We start from the raw sequence: 15,855 nt of genomic DNA on the forward strand, positions 1-15,855 counted from the left end.
TGTACACTGTACATACTAAAAATATTTTGTATGCTTCCAAACTCTTCGCTTTAGCAACTATTCTAAATGTGGATTTTCACTATTTATGCGCTATTAGAATATATATACATTATATTAATATTATCCAAAATGTTATTGCACTAATAAATTTCTACTTTTTTAGTAGAAGCGTTTAGTGCCAAAAAACAATCTACAATATGATATTAATTGAAAACCATTTGGAAATTTGGACAGATTTTAAACAGCAATTTCCAAAATGTTTCACATAGCTTACCAACATAGTGAAATAATATAAAGTGTGCCAGCCAGTTTTATGTAAGCTTATTTCTGCTGATTTTGTATGGAAACTTTCTTGTGACAAAATTGCGACATTTGTATAGTATTTGAGCTGGTAATCATTGCAAAGTCAAAGTCGCGAAACACATGTTTTTTTATTGTCTTCAAATACTTCAAGCAAAAGTATATCAATTAGGGCCGCTTCGAAATATAATTGTAAAAACTTTTCTTCTTTCCTTCTCTTCTTCTTTTTCTTTTTCTCTAACGCGCGGCATTTTTAAAAAATTTTACATTTGCAATCCGGAGTTGCGATAGGTCGTTCATACAACTTTGTTCGCAACATTGCCATTTCGCCAAAAATGCCAATTTGCGACGTTTTATGAATCGCACTATTACTTCATTATGCTTATAAACATTTAACAATTGTCGCCACTTCCGTACCTTCCGAAAATTTTGTCGAAGGCTTTCAAAATAACAGAAAAAACTGGGATTAATAACTCTTTAAATCAATTAACACACTTCACTGTGAGTTATAGACTTATCGAAATTACGATTGTTTAATTCTCTTGTTGTATATTTTTAATTGAAATAAACTGTNATTTGCGACGTTTTATGAATCGCACTATTACTTCATTATGCTTATAAACATTTAACAATTGTCGCCACTTCCGTACCTTCCGAAAATCTTGTCGAAGGCTTTCAAAATAACAGAAAAAACTGGGATTAATAACTCTTTAAATCAATTAACACACTTCACTGTGAGTTATAGACTTATCGAAGTTACGATTGTTTAATTCTCTTGTTGTATATTTTTAATTGAAATAAACTGTTAATATTTTCATTCGATGCATCGAAAATATCGATGTTTTCATACGATATCGATGCTATATTTCGATGTATCGAATCGAAAAAAACATCGATGTTTTTTTTGATTTGCATCCCTACTATAAAGCAAGACTCCCCTATAAATGTTGCTTTGGTAAAAAAAAAAACCGTGTCAGTGGGAAATTTAATATGTTGTAATAGCACTTGATTTTGTCCCGATGTCAAAAACGGCTCCAAGATTTTTAAACATCCCCAACTTTTAAACAATTTTCTAGGATTTCAGAAGTTAAATTTTAGCCCAGTAATTTTAAATCAAATTGGTACGAAGAAAAAAATTGTTTAGTAGCGAACTTTTGATACAGTTTACAAGTAGATCATGGATCCACAGTCTTGTCCCTAAATTTCATAGGGGAACATTACGCCATCTTGTATTATGTTTTTTTTTTTGTTTTTTGTGATTTGCAAGCTTATTTTGCATTTTTCGTAAAACCCGGTTGTATACAAATTTGTAGAGAATTTAATTTTCCATATTTTCTATATAAAAGCTTTAAAAAAAAAATGTATTTTAAATAATTAGCAAAAAGTGCCAAAAATGTTTACATTGTCACGATTTTCGCCATTTTTCAACAATTTCTTTTGAAAATGCGTAGCATATTCAAATGCGGCAGTTGTAGAGAATTTTAGTGTTGAGTTCTCCGGTGGCACAAAAGTTGTAAAGCATAATCTAATAATAATCTAATCATAATTTCTAAGAATAACCTTTGCTTTTCTGAAGGGTCACTGTGGAGTAGTGGTAAGCAGTGCGCGCTTCCACTCCGCTGCACCTGGGTACAAGCCCTGGTCAAAGCAACATCGCAAAAAATATATGTATAGAAAAAAGGTTTTTTCTTAACAACGATCGTCCCTCGGCAGGCAATGGCAAACCACCGAGTGTATTTCTGCAATGAAAAACAGCTAATAAAAATGCAATCGCCGCTCGGAGTCGGCGTAGGTCCCTCCGCTTTGTGTGACAACATCAAGGCGCACGCCACAAATCGGAGGAGAAGCTCGGCCAAACACTAACATACATATGTGTAAGCACCAATCTATTATTAAAGCAGAAAAAAAAAATTAACCGAAATTTTATCACATTTAATGATTGGACCAACATTTTTACGAGTTGTAGACGTTACTATCGCATCTTTCCCATATTTTATATTTAGAGTTTTCTAATAAAAGGGAGATTAGAAACTAAATTTCATTAAAATCTGATGAAATTTAAGTTTCCACGCACAAGAGTGGAGGGCATGACCATTATCCTAAATTATTCAAATTTCATAATTTCCAAGTAAAATTAGAGCTCATGTCAAGTTTCAACGAAATCGGTGCAGGGTGACTATTAATTCCACCTGCTGCCATATAACCGAAACGCTATGCGCCAGGTTGAATTTTTTAAAAGGGCACACTGTTTTCACTGGGGGACATCTATGCGATCATTTTAAAACCTTAATCTTTGTAAGTTGTCCTATAGAATTTTGTCCATCGCACTGTACCGGTTGACGTAAAGTGGAAATGAATTTTACGCCGCTTCCCTTACATCGCTATGTTAAGCTCGGTCCCGGTCGTGATCTAAGAGTCGTACAAAAGTTATGGAGAATAAAATTCTCTACAACTACGGCATTTAAAAATTCTACGCATTTGTTTTTGTTTATTTAAAGACGAAAATGATTTACGTTTTCTCATAATAATTATATGGGATTTTTATTTTTTAGGTCTCTCGGGACGTTTATTTCAAGACGGAAATGATTTACGTCTTCTCCTAATAATTATAAATAAAAGAATGAAACTTCTTAATTGAGTTCGGAGATTTGACGCGTTAAATATTTAACGCCACGACTGTTCTCGTCATCAAATCCGTATCGTTCGTTCGATTTTTTTTGCTTTGCTTTTACGTGGTTTTAGTTTATTGGAAAGATATGCCAGATGTTAGCAAATTAAGTTCCAATAATCGAGCTCGGAGATATTTGCGTTTAATTTCGTGAAATCGGCAGTACATGTACCGATTCTATTAAGAGAAAACGTGGGACGTAAATCATGTCGTCTTGAAATAAACGCCACGAGAGGCGAGAAAAATAAAAGTCGCATATAATTATTATGAAAGGAAGTAAATCATTTCCGTCTTAAAATAAATGTCCCACGGGATGAAAATAATAAAAGTTCCACATAATTATTATGACAAGACGTAAATCCTTTCCGTCTTGAAATAAACGTCCCGCGCGATGAAAAAAAATAAAAGTTCCACATCATTATTATGAGAAGACGTAAATGAAAATAATCATCCCATGAGACAGAAAAATATAATAATAATAGATTGGCGCTTACACATATGTTAGTGTTTGGCCGAGCTTCTCCTCCAACTTGTGGAGTGCGCCTTGATGTTGTCACACAAAGCGGAGGGACCACAGTTTTACGCCGACTCCGAACGGCGATTGTATTTTTATGAGAAGTTGTTTTTCATGGCAGAAGGAGGTTTGCCATTGCCTGCCGAGGGACGACCGCTGTTAAGAAAAAACCGTTTTCTGTATTTTTTGGGATGTTGCTTTGACCAGGGCTTGAACCCAGGTGCTGATGTGTGAAAGCGCGCACTGCTTACCACTACACCACAGCGGCCGACTACAGAAAAAATAATATTTCTCGTAAATAATTATTATACAAAGACAAAAAGATTTGCTTAAAACAAGGCGACGTTTTTGATCTCTAATATTAGGATAATAATTATTTTGGGTCTCTGGGGAAATTAAATTCTCTTCAAATTTGTTTGTATCCGTCTTTTACGAAAAATGGAAAATATCTAAGCTTGCAAATCGAAAAAAAGTTAGTTAGTTGAAAGGCCGTTCACACCAGGCTTTCAACAGAACACAAATGAGCGGCGACAAACGAATTTTTAAAAATCAACGGGAATTTTTAGGTGCACATTTTCGGGTATACTAGAATTCCATGGGCTATAAAACTGCATACCCAAAAAGATCTTTAAAATTCAGAGTAAAAAGTTCGATGCCGTTTTTATTATTTGTCTATAATAACTCCAGTTGAAGGTTTTTCAAATGAAGTTTGGTTGTTGTCTTTAGTTTCATACTTTCACTTTTTCACTAAATAAAAAGTTCCTTAATATATTTTTTTTTTATTGAAATAACTAAAAAGTTTTCCAGATTCGGTAAGTATTTTTTTCGTCTGTGGCATACCTGCTTACATATCGAGTCCTATTCAAAAAAAAAATAGACTACATTTTTTTGAACATTTTCTTTCTGATGCAGTACGAATTCTACACTTTTCGACTGTAAATTGTATCGACTTTTTAATTTTCTCACATATTTTCTTAGTACATGCACACATACATTCCCTTTAAGACCAATTATTTTATGGTATCTACCCTGCAGGGAAAAACTGAACCAGTATGCACAAATTCCAGTTCATGAACTATTATTTAAGGATAAAAGTCATACCAGTTCGTTATGAACCATAATTATACCAGTTCCTCGAAGAAAAAAGTAAACTAGTTGGTAGAAATTGTAGTTCGAAAACTGGTATTATACGGGGAAGTCACACCAGTTCGTCATGGACTATAATTATACCAGTTCTACGCAGTGAAATGTCAAACCAGCCAGTATAAATACTAGTTAACTAACTAATATGTGCTAAAGCGACGGCCTACCATTTCGGCGATTTCGAACAACTTATACGATCAGCGACATCTGTCTTTGAATAGCCACAACCAAAACTAAAAAGCGGTTAATTGCGTTCATCACAAATGTCGGCTGTGATGTCGAGTGAAGACTACCGATTAGAGCTGGGATACTATCGATAGTACCACCACTCGATAGTTTTCGAAACGATAGTTGAAAACATCGATAGTATCGATAGTACTATCGTCGTGAAAGGTATTGAATTGAAACAGTCAATTGCTTGAAAATTAAATAATTAATAAAATTTATAAATTACTTTGTAAATTAAAGACATTGTATATTTTTTTTTTATTTGAGTGGATCAAAAATAACTTTTTGTAATAATAAAATAATCTTATTCATTTATCTTATAATCTTATAAATTTATGCGTCCGAATTATATAACTTATATACATACCCTTGCATCCCCTTGAATAGCGACAGGCAAAATCTGAATTTATTGTTGTACAAAACATAAAAAACTACAATATAATTAAAAATTCAAGCTTTTTAATTCGAATTTCTACAAAAATTTTGTGTAAGCATTTTTATAGCTTATTAAATTTTACTATAAATTAGTGTAAGCTTATAGTTGCTAAAAATCCCAATGACTTAAATTTTTTTTCTGCCGACCGTGTTGAGAATTTTCTTGCATAAAAAAATTAATGTAATGTGTAGAGATGTAAGAAGAGACATTGTGAAGTCTTGCTAAAGCCGACATCGATAGTTTTCAAAAACTATCGATAGTGGCGACAGTTTTCAACTATCGATACTATCGATGTTACTATCGATAGTATCCCAGCTCTACTACCGATTCTGGTTCTAAGATCTCAGGTTCGAGTGCGCGTGGAGGTTGTTAAAGTAAAGTAGGTAAATTAATTTAAATAACTATTTAAATTTAAATATAAAGTAAAAATTGTACATNTGTACAGGAGGCCCAAAAAACGTTCCTAAGTAATTTTCTTTAAGTATTTTGCAAAACATTGAATGCAATGTTTCGCGTTTTTCATTTACCCTTTATTAAAAAAAAAAAAAAAAAAGTCTGCTTTTTTACAAATTTTGTGACTTAGCAAATTTTCTACTTTTTTCTTAAATTTTTTTTGTTGGACTTAGCAAATTTTCCATGAATTTTTCCAATATGTACAATACGAAAAATCCATCTCGTACATTTTAAGAAACAATTTATTAGAACAAATTGTTTAGGTTCTTTTAATAATAATAATAACACAAGGGAATGGTGATTTTGTTGCATCAAATGTTAAAGCTTTTTTTGATAGACTTTTTTATGCTGATTACTATAAGTGACCATCAGTTCAAGGTGCAGGGATGGGTTTTTCAGGGATAGTAGTCGAGACTTCTAGCTTTAATTTAAGCGTAATATCACCTTAAATTTCTTTGCTATGGCTTCTAAAATATTGCAAAAACGCGATTTTTTGACACTTTGACCTCGTTTTTTCCAATTCTAGAGCTGATGGAGACTATACTTACGGATTCTATCCAAAACAGCTTTAACATTTGATGCAACGAAATTGTTTCCCACTTTTGTTCCCTTGTGTAATAGATTGGGGCTTATACATATGTTAGTCTTTGGCCGAGCTTCTCCTCCGATTTGTGGCGTGCGCCTTGATGTTGCCACACAAAGGGAAGGGACTTACAGTTTTACGTTGTTTTTGATGGCAGAAATACACTCGGAGGTTTGCCATTGCCTGTGGAGGGGCGACCGCTGTTAAGGATAAACCTTTTCTTCTAAATTGGTTTGTAATGTTGCGTTGACCAGGGCTTGAACCCGTGCCCTGTACAGTGGCAGCGCGCACTGCTTACCATTACACCACAGCGGCCGTTATTTTACGATCCCATTAATGGGATTTTCGGTTCAGACTAAATAAATTTTCTGAAAAAGAAGATTCCGAATTTTTTTTATACATATTTTTAATTTGAAACGTAGTTGCGCACTTGTTTATTATAAACAACAACTTATACATTAAAATAATAATGAACAAACAATCTATTGTAAAAATTATGATGGTCTTTAAATAAAGTTGCTTTTAAATACTGCAAATCTTCGTACTTAGGGTTCGAAATTTCAGACTTTGGTATCGATACTGAGTACTCATTCTGGCATCGAGCTCATGGTATCCATACTCTAAAAGTATCAGGGAAAAAGTATCGATACTACTCAGTATCGGATTCATTAAAATACGTTTTTTGGGATACTAAAATTATTTTGTTCTTCAATCGTATATCCATATATATTTCCTGAAATTAAAACAATAGACATTTAAAATATTTGATTTTTGTTTCATTGCAGAACTTACTTCCACGTCAGAAGTAATTTAAACGTTAAATGTACATACATAATTACACACATATTTATTTTCACGAATTTTAAATTTTATTAAGAATTTTTGGAAACTTTGTGGGTATGCACTTTTGTAGCCTATTCAATTTTGTATAATATTGTGCAAGTTTTAATTAAAAGTCAACGGTAGTAGGCTACACGGAAAGTTGAATAGGTTACAAAACTGCATACCCTAAAAGTTTCTAAAAGTTCTGTATTTTCGTGAACTTTAAAGTAAAGTTTAAAGTAAAGTTTTATGGCCTCATTCATAAAAATAAAAAAGGTTTATAAACTGAAAAATTTATGAAAGTCTCATTTTATTTAAGCTCTTTAAGCCTACTTTTTTTATTAAAAAGGCCATTAAACTTAAACTTATTTGGTTTATGTTATGTAACAGACTACACGAAATTTCAGTTTATTTTAAGTGATGGACAAAATTGAATGATAGTAATCCATATAAGCAAAGAAAATTGGGTTGCCAATGGAAGACAAAATTTAAAAAGTGTGTTTTTTAAAAAGTATTCGATACTACGAGTACTTTGGAAAGTATCGAGTAAAATCACCAAATAAGGTATCGAGTATTAAAGTACTCATTTTTATACCCTCAGTATCGATACTTACTCAATATCGATAGTATCGTTCGAACCCTATTCGTACTTCCTTGCTGTAATTCGGCGTCTGCCTTGGTGAAGTTGCTGCAAATTGGAATACTGTAACGGGACTNTTTAACCAGTAGCTGCTGGTTGGCTCGCGCTCGCGAGTGGGACCGGCCGGTAGGTTGTGTGGGTGGGGTGTGTTGGGAGGTTTGCTGTTGCTCAGGGGAGCTTCTGGGGGCCGTGCAGGCTCTTCGGGTGCTAGGTCGCACCCGTGCATTACGCGAGTGGGTAGCCGTGGAGGCTGATAGTGCCATTTGGCTTGAGCAACAGGGAGCCACAAAGTTTGTGGTCCACTCCCGGTGAGACCTAAGGCCAGAGCAGGTTCTTAGGTGACTCCATCCGTTGCAGGAATTCCACCTAACCGAAGTGGAGTTCGGGTGGAGTCGATTCTGGCAAACACAGCAGAAGTAAATTTCAGGTCCGGGGTTGGGCTCTACGCCCGCCCGGAGAAGAAGGATGCGGAGCAATCCGGCTGCAAGGTATTGCTCTATGGACGAATAATGATTGGTGGGTATCGCCGACCTAGACGGGGTTAGATCGCCGAAACAACAGCCCTTGGTCGGGTAAAACCCGAGTCATTCCGATACGTAGAACTCTAGCCGATGAGTGTGACAACCTTCGTCAGGCCGATCCCGGAAATCCCCGTATCAGGGATCTCAATTCGGAGATTCGGTAACTTGTGAACGTACATAAGAGGAAAAAATGGGAATAGCATTTGAAGACCTGCAACTTCGCCTCTGGTGTGAGTAAGCTTTGGTCAACCGTGAGGTCGTTTTCCAACCCGACGAAGCGTGACGACAGAGTCGAAATAGACTTTGGTGACCACGCTTCGTCGCTACGCGAACTATTTTAGCCGGCAGTTTATTCTGCATCCTCCGGTGGATAAAGCCAAACGTCGAGTGACCAGAAGGCTGTACAAATGCCAAAACCCAGTGCGCCTCTTGTGTTCACCAGCAGTGTTGTAAGGGTAGAAATCGGGAAGGCGAAAGCCTCCAAAGCCATTGGACCCGACGGGAGATACATGTTGATGCTGAAAAGTTTGGGTCCTGCGGGAGTAGCGTACCTCACGGAGGTCCTCAACTTGTCTATGGAGATGGGAAGAGTGGTCCCACTGCTCAAACCGGGGAAACCAGCCAACAAAGGAGACTCTTATCGCCCGATAACCCTCCTTTACCCGGTAGCGAAGACAAAAGAGGCCTTGCTACACCCGTATTTCACGAACAACCTGACCCCAGCGAAGCATCAGCATGGGTTCCGTAAAGTGCATAGCACAACAACAGCACTTAACGCCATAAACACTCAGATAACTCGTGGCCTTAACCGAAATCGTCCCTGTGAGAGAACTATTCTAGGAGCGTTGGACATGTGCAAGGCGTTCGACAATGTCAGTCATTCAACGCCGCTAGAAGACATAGAAGCCTCCTCTCTCCCACAAGGACTCAAACGGTGGTCGGTGAGNCCACTATCGTCATTCCAGACATATGGAAGATGGGAAGAGTGGTCCCACTGCTCAAACCGGGGAAACCAGCCAACAAAGGAGACTCTTATCGCCCGATAACCCTCCTTTACCCGGTAGCGAAGACAAAAGAGGCCTTGCTACACCCGTATTTCACGAACAACCTGACCCCAGCGAAGCATCAGCATGGGTTCCGTAAAGTGCATAGCACAACAACAGCACTTAACGCCATAAACACTCAGATAACTCGTGGCCTTAACCGAAATCGTCCCTGTGAGAGAACTATTCTAGGAGCGTTGGACATGTGCAAGGCGTTCGACAATGTCAGTCATTCAACGCCGCTAGAAGACATAGAAGCCTCCTCTCTCCCACAAGGACTCAAACGGTGGTCGGTGAGTTACCTGAATGGTCGACATTCGTCAGTAATTTTCAGAGACAAAACCAGCAAGCCACGTAAAATTAAACAGGGGGTACCACAGGGTGGTGTCCTGTCCCCACTACTGTTTAATTATTACATCTCTAAGCTTCCTTAACCACCAGAGGGTGTCAATATTGTCTCTTATGCTGACGATTCCCGATCATGGCGTCTGGGAATGGAATTGATAACTTGTGCTCGAAAGTAAACGGTTATCTCGCCGAACTTTCTCGCTTCTTCACTACAAGGAGCCTTGCCCTATCCCATGCCCTTCCTCGGCAACCCTATTCACCTCTTGGACGACGGTCTGCTCTCCTTCTCGGCGCATACAACCGCAATTGCCAATAAAGTACAGAGCCGCAACAATGTCCTCAAGTCGCTGGCCGGCAGCACTTGGTGCAAAGATAGAGAAACGTTGTTGGCAACATACAAGGCAATTGGCCGGCCGGTTCTAAACAATGCAGCGTCCGTGTGGTCGCCTGGGACTAGCAGGACGCAGTGCATGAAGCTACAGACCTGCCAAAACACGGCACTACGAACAGCGACCCGATGTCTCCTGATGACGCCCCAACACCACCTACATGACGAGGCCCAGATGCTCCCAGTCAAGGAGCCTAACAATATGCTCTGCAAGCAGTTCCTTGTGGGGAGCCACAGACGTGGCCATCCCAGCAATCAGCTGCTTGCAGAAGAGCCCTCGCCAAGGCACGTCAGGAGGCATCTCTACGAACTGACGGACGAAGTCCAGAGGTTCATTAAACAACCTCTGGACCCGTCAGCCTACCGACAGGCCCTGAGCGGCAGTCTCAGGGAATCAGTCTCGAGTTATGTAGACTCCCGCCCTGTGAATGCCGTTCTGGACACACAACCACCGGACGTGGAGGGGACAGAACTTTGTCTGCCTCGGGAGACCCGCACCACAATAGCTTAACTTCGCTCTGGCTATTGCAGCAGGCTTAACTTATACCTGAGCAAAATTAATGAGGATGTGTCCAATTAATGCCCGGCATGTGGAGAGTCGCCACTTGACTCTCGGCACCTTTTCACATGGCCTGTAAACCCCACCTAGCTGACTCCCCTGCCCTTATGGGCAGACCCTGTGGAAGTCGCACACTTCCTGGGCCTCCCCTTAGCTGAAACGAACGACAACGTGGCGAAGCCTCGCGCATACGAGGCCGGCTAGTCTGTAATAATTAATTGCATTAAAATAGTTCAATGCGATATTTTTTATAATTGATTTAATTCCAATAAGTTGTTTACATACAAGGGGACTTTACCCAAACTTTACAAGTTAATAACATTAAATAATTACTTATTAAGAACACTTTATGGTAATGAGAGTCGAGTATTATTTTGTAATGTTAGCCACATTTGAATGAAATTGCTTTGCGCAACCCATCGATATAAGTCTCTTTGGAATTTGAGAATACTGCGCTCCCATAAAGCGAACAATCAAATCTTCGTAATGGTTTACAACTTTGACATCAAGTGAATGGTTGAGAATAAGCGCGTTTAGAGTACGAACGCCGCTCTCCCGTTGCTCAGCAGATGCCTCAGGATTTCGCATAATATCCGCTACGCGGCAAAGGATTGCTTGGAACGGAATTCGTTCCGTCGAACGATCACAATATGCTAAGTGTTTTAGTGAGACATTTTGATGATTGCCGTAATCAACATAAAACACTTTGAATATTTTTCCAGAATCATCAAAATCAATTATCTTCGCGCGATACCATCGCTCATCTCCATATCGCGCACGGACAATGTCATATAGCATTGGTGGCTTGGTCAAACGCATACAAAGTGGAATATCATCGTCAGTCCATATAAGGGGCTCCATAGGATTATCTGGATCGTTTATTTGAGCGTAGAAATATTCAATTTGCCCAACGTGTGTTGGTGTAATGTTTATTATTAGTCCGGAAGTATAGCGCGTCACAGGAAAGTAGTTGTCAATAATGGTTTTAGCAGGTATGCGATCTTTGGTCCAGCCTTCCGGTTGTAGCAGAGTATGTTCTAACCGACAATTGGCTCCTTTGAAACAAGCACCAGTTTTTGGATTGTAAAAACGACAGATACGTTGTTCGTCCTTGGGATTGTAGCCCATAACTGCAATCATGGCGTTTGACGTATTGAGCGGTTCCTCCGCCAACATATCCATTTCTTCAGTGGTCAGACCGTTAGGTAAGTGTCCGACTTCACTTGCAAATATTGGATTGTCTGGTAGCGCGCTCAAGGGTATAGCTTCGTCATTGTCATCAATGGTTGTTGACAGTTCAGTTAGGAATGGACTGGTGTTGCCCATATTTTTTTGGGCATTTTTCTTGTTTGGGGTCGTCGATAAAACATTTGTTGAGTTTTGAGGTATTGCCGATTTTTTCTTAAATTCATCTGTAATTAGTTCTAAGCCAAGTTTACATATGCTTTCTTGGTTAGAATTAATTACAAATGTGGCCTTTTCATACTCTAATTCCTGTAGACGTGCCTGCAAATCTTTAAGAGAAAGATGTTTTTGTCCATAAATACCATTTAGTTGACAAGGTATTGCTTGGGCGGGAATATTTTTTACTTCACTAGGTAAGCGATATGTAATATTGGATGCATCTATCACCGTTATCTCACCGAAGTCCAAAAGCAGAACCGTATACTCTTCGTCTGAATGAAGCGTATTCAGTGGTTCTTCTCGAATCGCTCGTAGTATTGTATTGTCCAGAACAACACCAAAAACTTCGTTTTTAGGTGGAATATCTGTATATTGTCTAAGGTGCACCATACTTTTCAAATTTGCAATTTGTTGAAACTCTTTAGATTCTGATTCACATACAAAGAAATTTAAGGCTTCCAAATCTTGTATATAGCTTACAGATGCCTTTAAAATATTGCCTTCTTCATATTTGGATAAATCCTTTTTTAAATACACCTTTAGCAATTGTTCGTTTAGAGCTACAATATTATTTTCTTCTGCCGGTGGAATGGACAAGTTTTTATAGTCATAAACGTTTTGATCCTCACATTTAAAATTTAAACATTCCGTTTTTATATTATTTCCAGATGTATTATTTTTAGATTGGCCAGAAGATTTCGGGGGTGAAGCAGTTAAGGCTAAAGTGTTAGAATCTTCCGGAAGGGCATTAAAACCATTGCAGTTTTTTGGATGTCTTTCACATTCATCCAAAGCTTCAAATAAAACCCGCGTTGACTTTTTCTCCAAATCATTAACAAACAAATGGAAATTAAATTTACGCGCTATCTCCAATATATTTGATATAGACGATGAGAATTTGTCGTATGCCACTAAAGCGATTGCGTTCCGATCTTGTAGAGCTTGCCCATTTTTACAAATTTTGTGAAACACCTTGTTACTTTTCAGGAGGTATTCAGTAACATTATCCAATACTTGCTGCAACTCCTCATTGTGCATTTCATACAAATGTTTTAAATCTTCTAACATTTTTAGAAAGCACGGATTCTCCTAATGCACTATTAACTAATTTCGTAAACAAACCAGTGATAGAGCGATACGAGTAGCGAGTACTGAATATCGATACTGGGTAGTATCGAGAACTCGATACTTTTTCACAAGTACTGAGTAAGTATCGCGAATACAAAAAGGTATCGACATGTTAAAACTCTTAAATAATTTTTGTTTTAAATTACATACTTACATAAAAATTTCATGCTTTCANCGCGAATACAAAAAGGTATCGACATGTTAAAACTCTTAATAATTTTTGTTTTAAATTACATACTTACATAAAAATTTCATGCTTTCAATCACATATATGAATGTCGTGGAAATGAACACAACGCTCATTTAATTCAATACTGTCATAACTCAGAAAACCAAAAACTCGAGAAATACGGCTTTAAACCCAACCAGCAAAATCATCGTAAACGTGCTCGTAACTGGATATTTTCTCGAAGAAAAACCGGCTAAAAATTCGCTTATGATAGGCGTTTAGGATTCGTTTTCGAGTACTTTTTCGCTTGAAATTTTATTATACATTATAAAATATTTTGGTTCAAGAAAAATTTCTAACAAATTGAAAATTTTTTCTTGTGCTGACGAAATAATACAAGCCTCTTTCTATTAATTTTTTTTGTTTTATCGTTTACGAGCCTTTTTTCTAACTTTTCGCCGGTCGAGAATCCCTCATAAAATAAAATGTTCGTAAAATGTACGTTTTCTTGCTGGCTAGGAAGTTTTCAATTTACATATGCATATGTATATATATACTCCCATTGTAAAAATTAATACAAATTTTGTTCTAATTAACTACTGTTAATCGATACAGCTATGCACTTTTTACAAAATATAGAAACGGAGGTAGCGGTCATTTCAATATTGGGCTCGGTTAAAAATTCTTAAATAATTGGAAAACGAAACTTGCCTCACCTTCGGCAATAAAAGAGGATGGTCTTCGACTCGATAACTTGGCATTTTACCTTCATTGTAAATTCGAAATCAGAGCCAGTCTCGAAGAAAATTTGTATGAAATAGAGCAAATATTTCCTTTCCGAGAATGGGCTTTACCACATTTGTTTCTCGTTTTCTACATTTACATCCCATAAAGTGATTTATAAATATACGTGTCAAACATTTATAAAATATTTCGTCGTTTAAAGTACAAAACCGCTTGTCGTCATTCTGCAAAACCGCGTAACTGACATTTGCTGCCAAAAATTGGATTTGCTCTCCCAAGCTCTTGGCTCAATCCTTATCCATTCGTCCTGAAACATACTAGCCAGTAATGCGATTGCTTTATAAAAAAAGATAACCATTTTGCAACTTGAGTGTCACATACGCGGTTTTGCACTTTGTTGATACGCGGTTTTGTAATTTGAACGACGATTTGCTTTTAAAAACTTTAAAAAAGCTTTTTGCTATAAATATTTATTTTACTCTTGTAGAACTAAGCTTACTGCAACCCTGCAAAAATCGTTGGACCATGTAGTCTATTTGTGGTAAATTGGAGTACTTACAAAAGTGTTCCTCTGTCATGTTGTAGCGGACCAACTCGTGTCTCTGCGCCAGCTTATTGTTTGTTATCCGATCACTGCTCGTGTTTTAACGAAACGTGATTGAAGTTGAGCATTTGAAAGCACATTTGCATGTCTGGCTGTAGCTGAACGTGCAGAGATGCTCGCTGTTAGTTCTTAGCTTCCAGCATGTTTGGGTTCGAATACCGTCAGAGGCAACATGTAATTTTTAATTTTTGTCTTGGTTTTTATTAATTTCGAAAAAGCATTCGAGAAGTGAAGAACAAAACCGTGTACAAACGAAAAAATATAACAACAATGCCATTGTTAATATGTTGGAGTAGTTTTGTGCTACTCTGATGTAATGCAGGGATGGAGTATATGGTCCTGCCCTAGGACATCGCAATGCTAATTGGACCATATTTTTTATATGAATTGTGGTTAATTTTGGAGTACTCTTTGGTCCTTAGGGAGTACTCTTTACACGCATGCATGGAGTAGGCGCGATTTTTGCAGGGAAGTTTATTTGAAAAACTACTTTAGAAATGCTTGCTAATCAGATTTCAACTATTAAAAGCAGTGTCTATTCAATTTACAAATAGACAGAGGTCATAAAAGCAAAGCATACTGATTTTTGTTAACTTTTGTCGTTTGCTTCAAAAATACTTGGAAGTACGAGTATTAACGATACTTTTTTGCAAATATGAGTACTGGCATCGATTCTTCTTTAGAGTATTCTATATGAGTACTGGTATCGATACATTTCTAAAAAGTTCTATCACTAAACAAACCCAGTTGCAGTTGCACGTTTGTTCGTTTTTGTCATTGCGCATAACAGGGAAGCCAACCTCTGATGAATTTCCCGATTTGCGTGGAATTTCGGATTGTGTGGGGAATCGGGAAAATACCTTGTTTTGTGGGGAATTTCAGTTTACGTGGGAAATCGTGGGCTGAACTGTTTCTTGTGAGGAATTAGGTTTTAACTAATTTTTTTTATTTTTTTATTCACTAATTTTTCATAATGAAAAAGAAATGCAACTGCAACTATTAGTACTGATTATGCAAACCTGCAAATTATGCAAATTACAGTTTTTTTTATAATTTTTTGGTCACATTGGCTTTCATATAACGAATAAGCAATTTATTTTTATGTGGAGGAAAACCGCAGCACCTTCGGCAAAAAATGTTAAAACTAAAATTTTTAGCTA

At 37.3% G+C, this 15,855-nt stretch overlaps 1 protein-coding gene across 1 annotated transcript; it reads right to left on the bottom strand.

Moving 5' to 3' along the window:
• Positions 1-10,899: 10,899 nt before the first annotated feature.
• On the bottom strand, positions 10,900-13,193 carry krimp (krimper). Its single transcript, XM_017612659.1, has one exon. The coding sequence runs from the start codon at positions 13,116-13,118 to the stop codon at positions 11,016-11,018; it is 2,103 nt and encodes a 700-aa protein (XP_017468148.1). The 5' UTR covers positions 13,119-13,193; the 3' UTR covers positions 10,900-11,015.
• Positions 13,194-15,855: the final 2,662 nt, after the last annotated feature.

Source organism: Rhagoletis zephyria, unplaced genomic scaffold (genome assembly GCF_001687245.7).
Source record: "Rhagoletis zephyria isolate East Lansing unplaced genomic scaffold, Rhagoletis_zephyria_1.1 Rzeph_scaffold_00565, whole genome shotgun sequence".
In the NCBI taxonomy this organism is placed as follows: Eukaryota; Metazoa; Arthropoda; class Insecta; order Diptera; family Tephritidae; genus Rhagoletis; species Rhagoletis zephyria.

What these genes read in the sequence shown, in the direction of transcription:
- krimp (XM_017612659.1), bottom strand. Translation starts at nt 13,118, where the DNA reads ATGTTAGAAGATTTAAAACATTTGTATGAAATGCACAATGAGGAGTTG.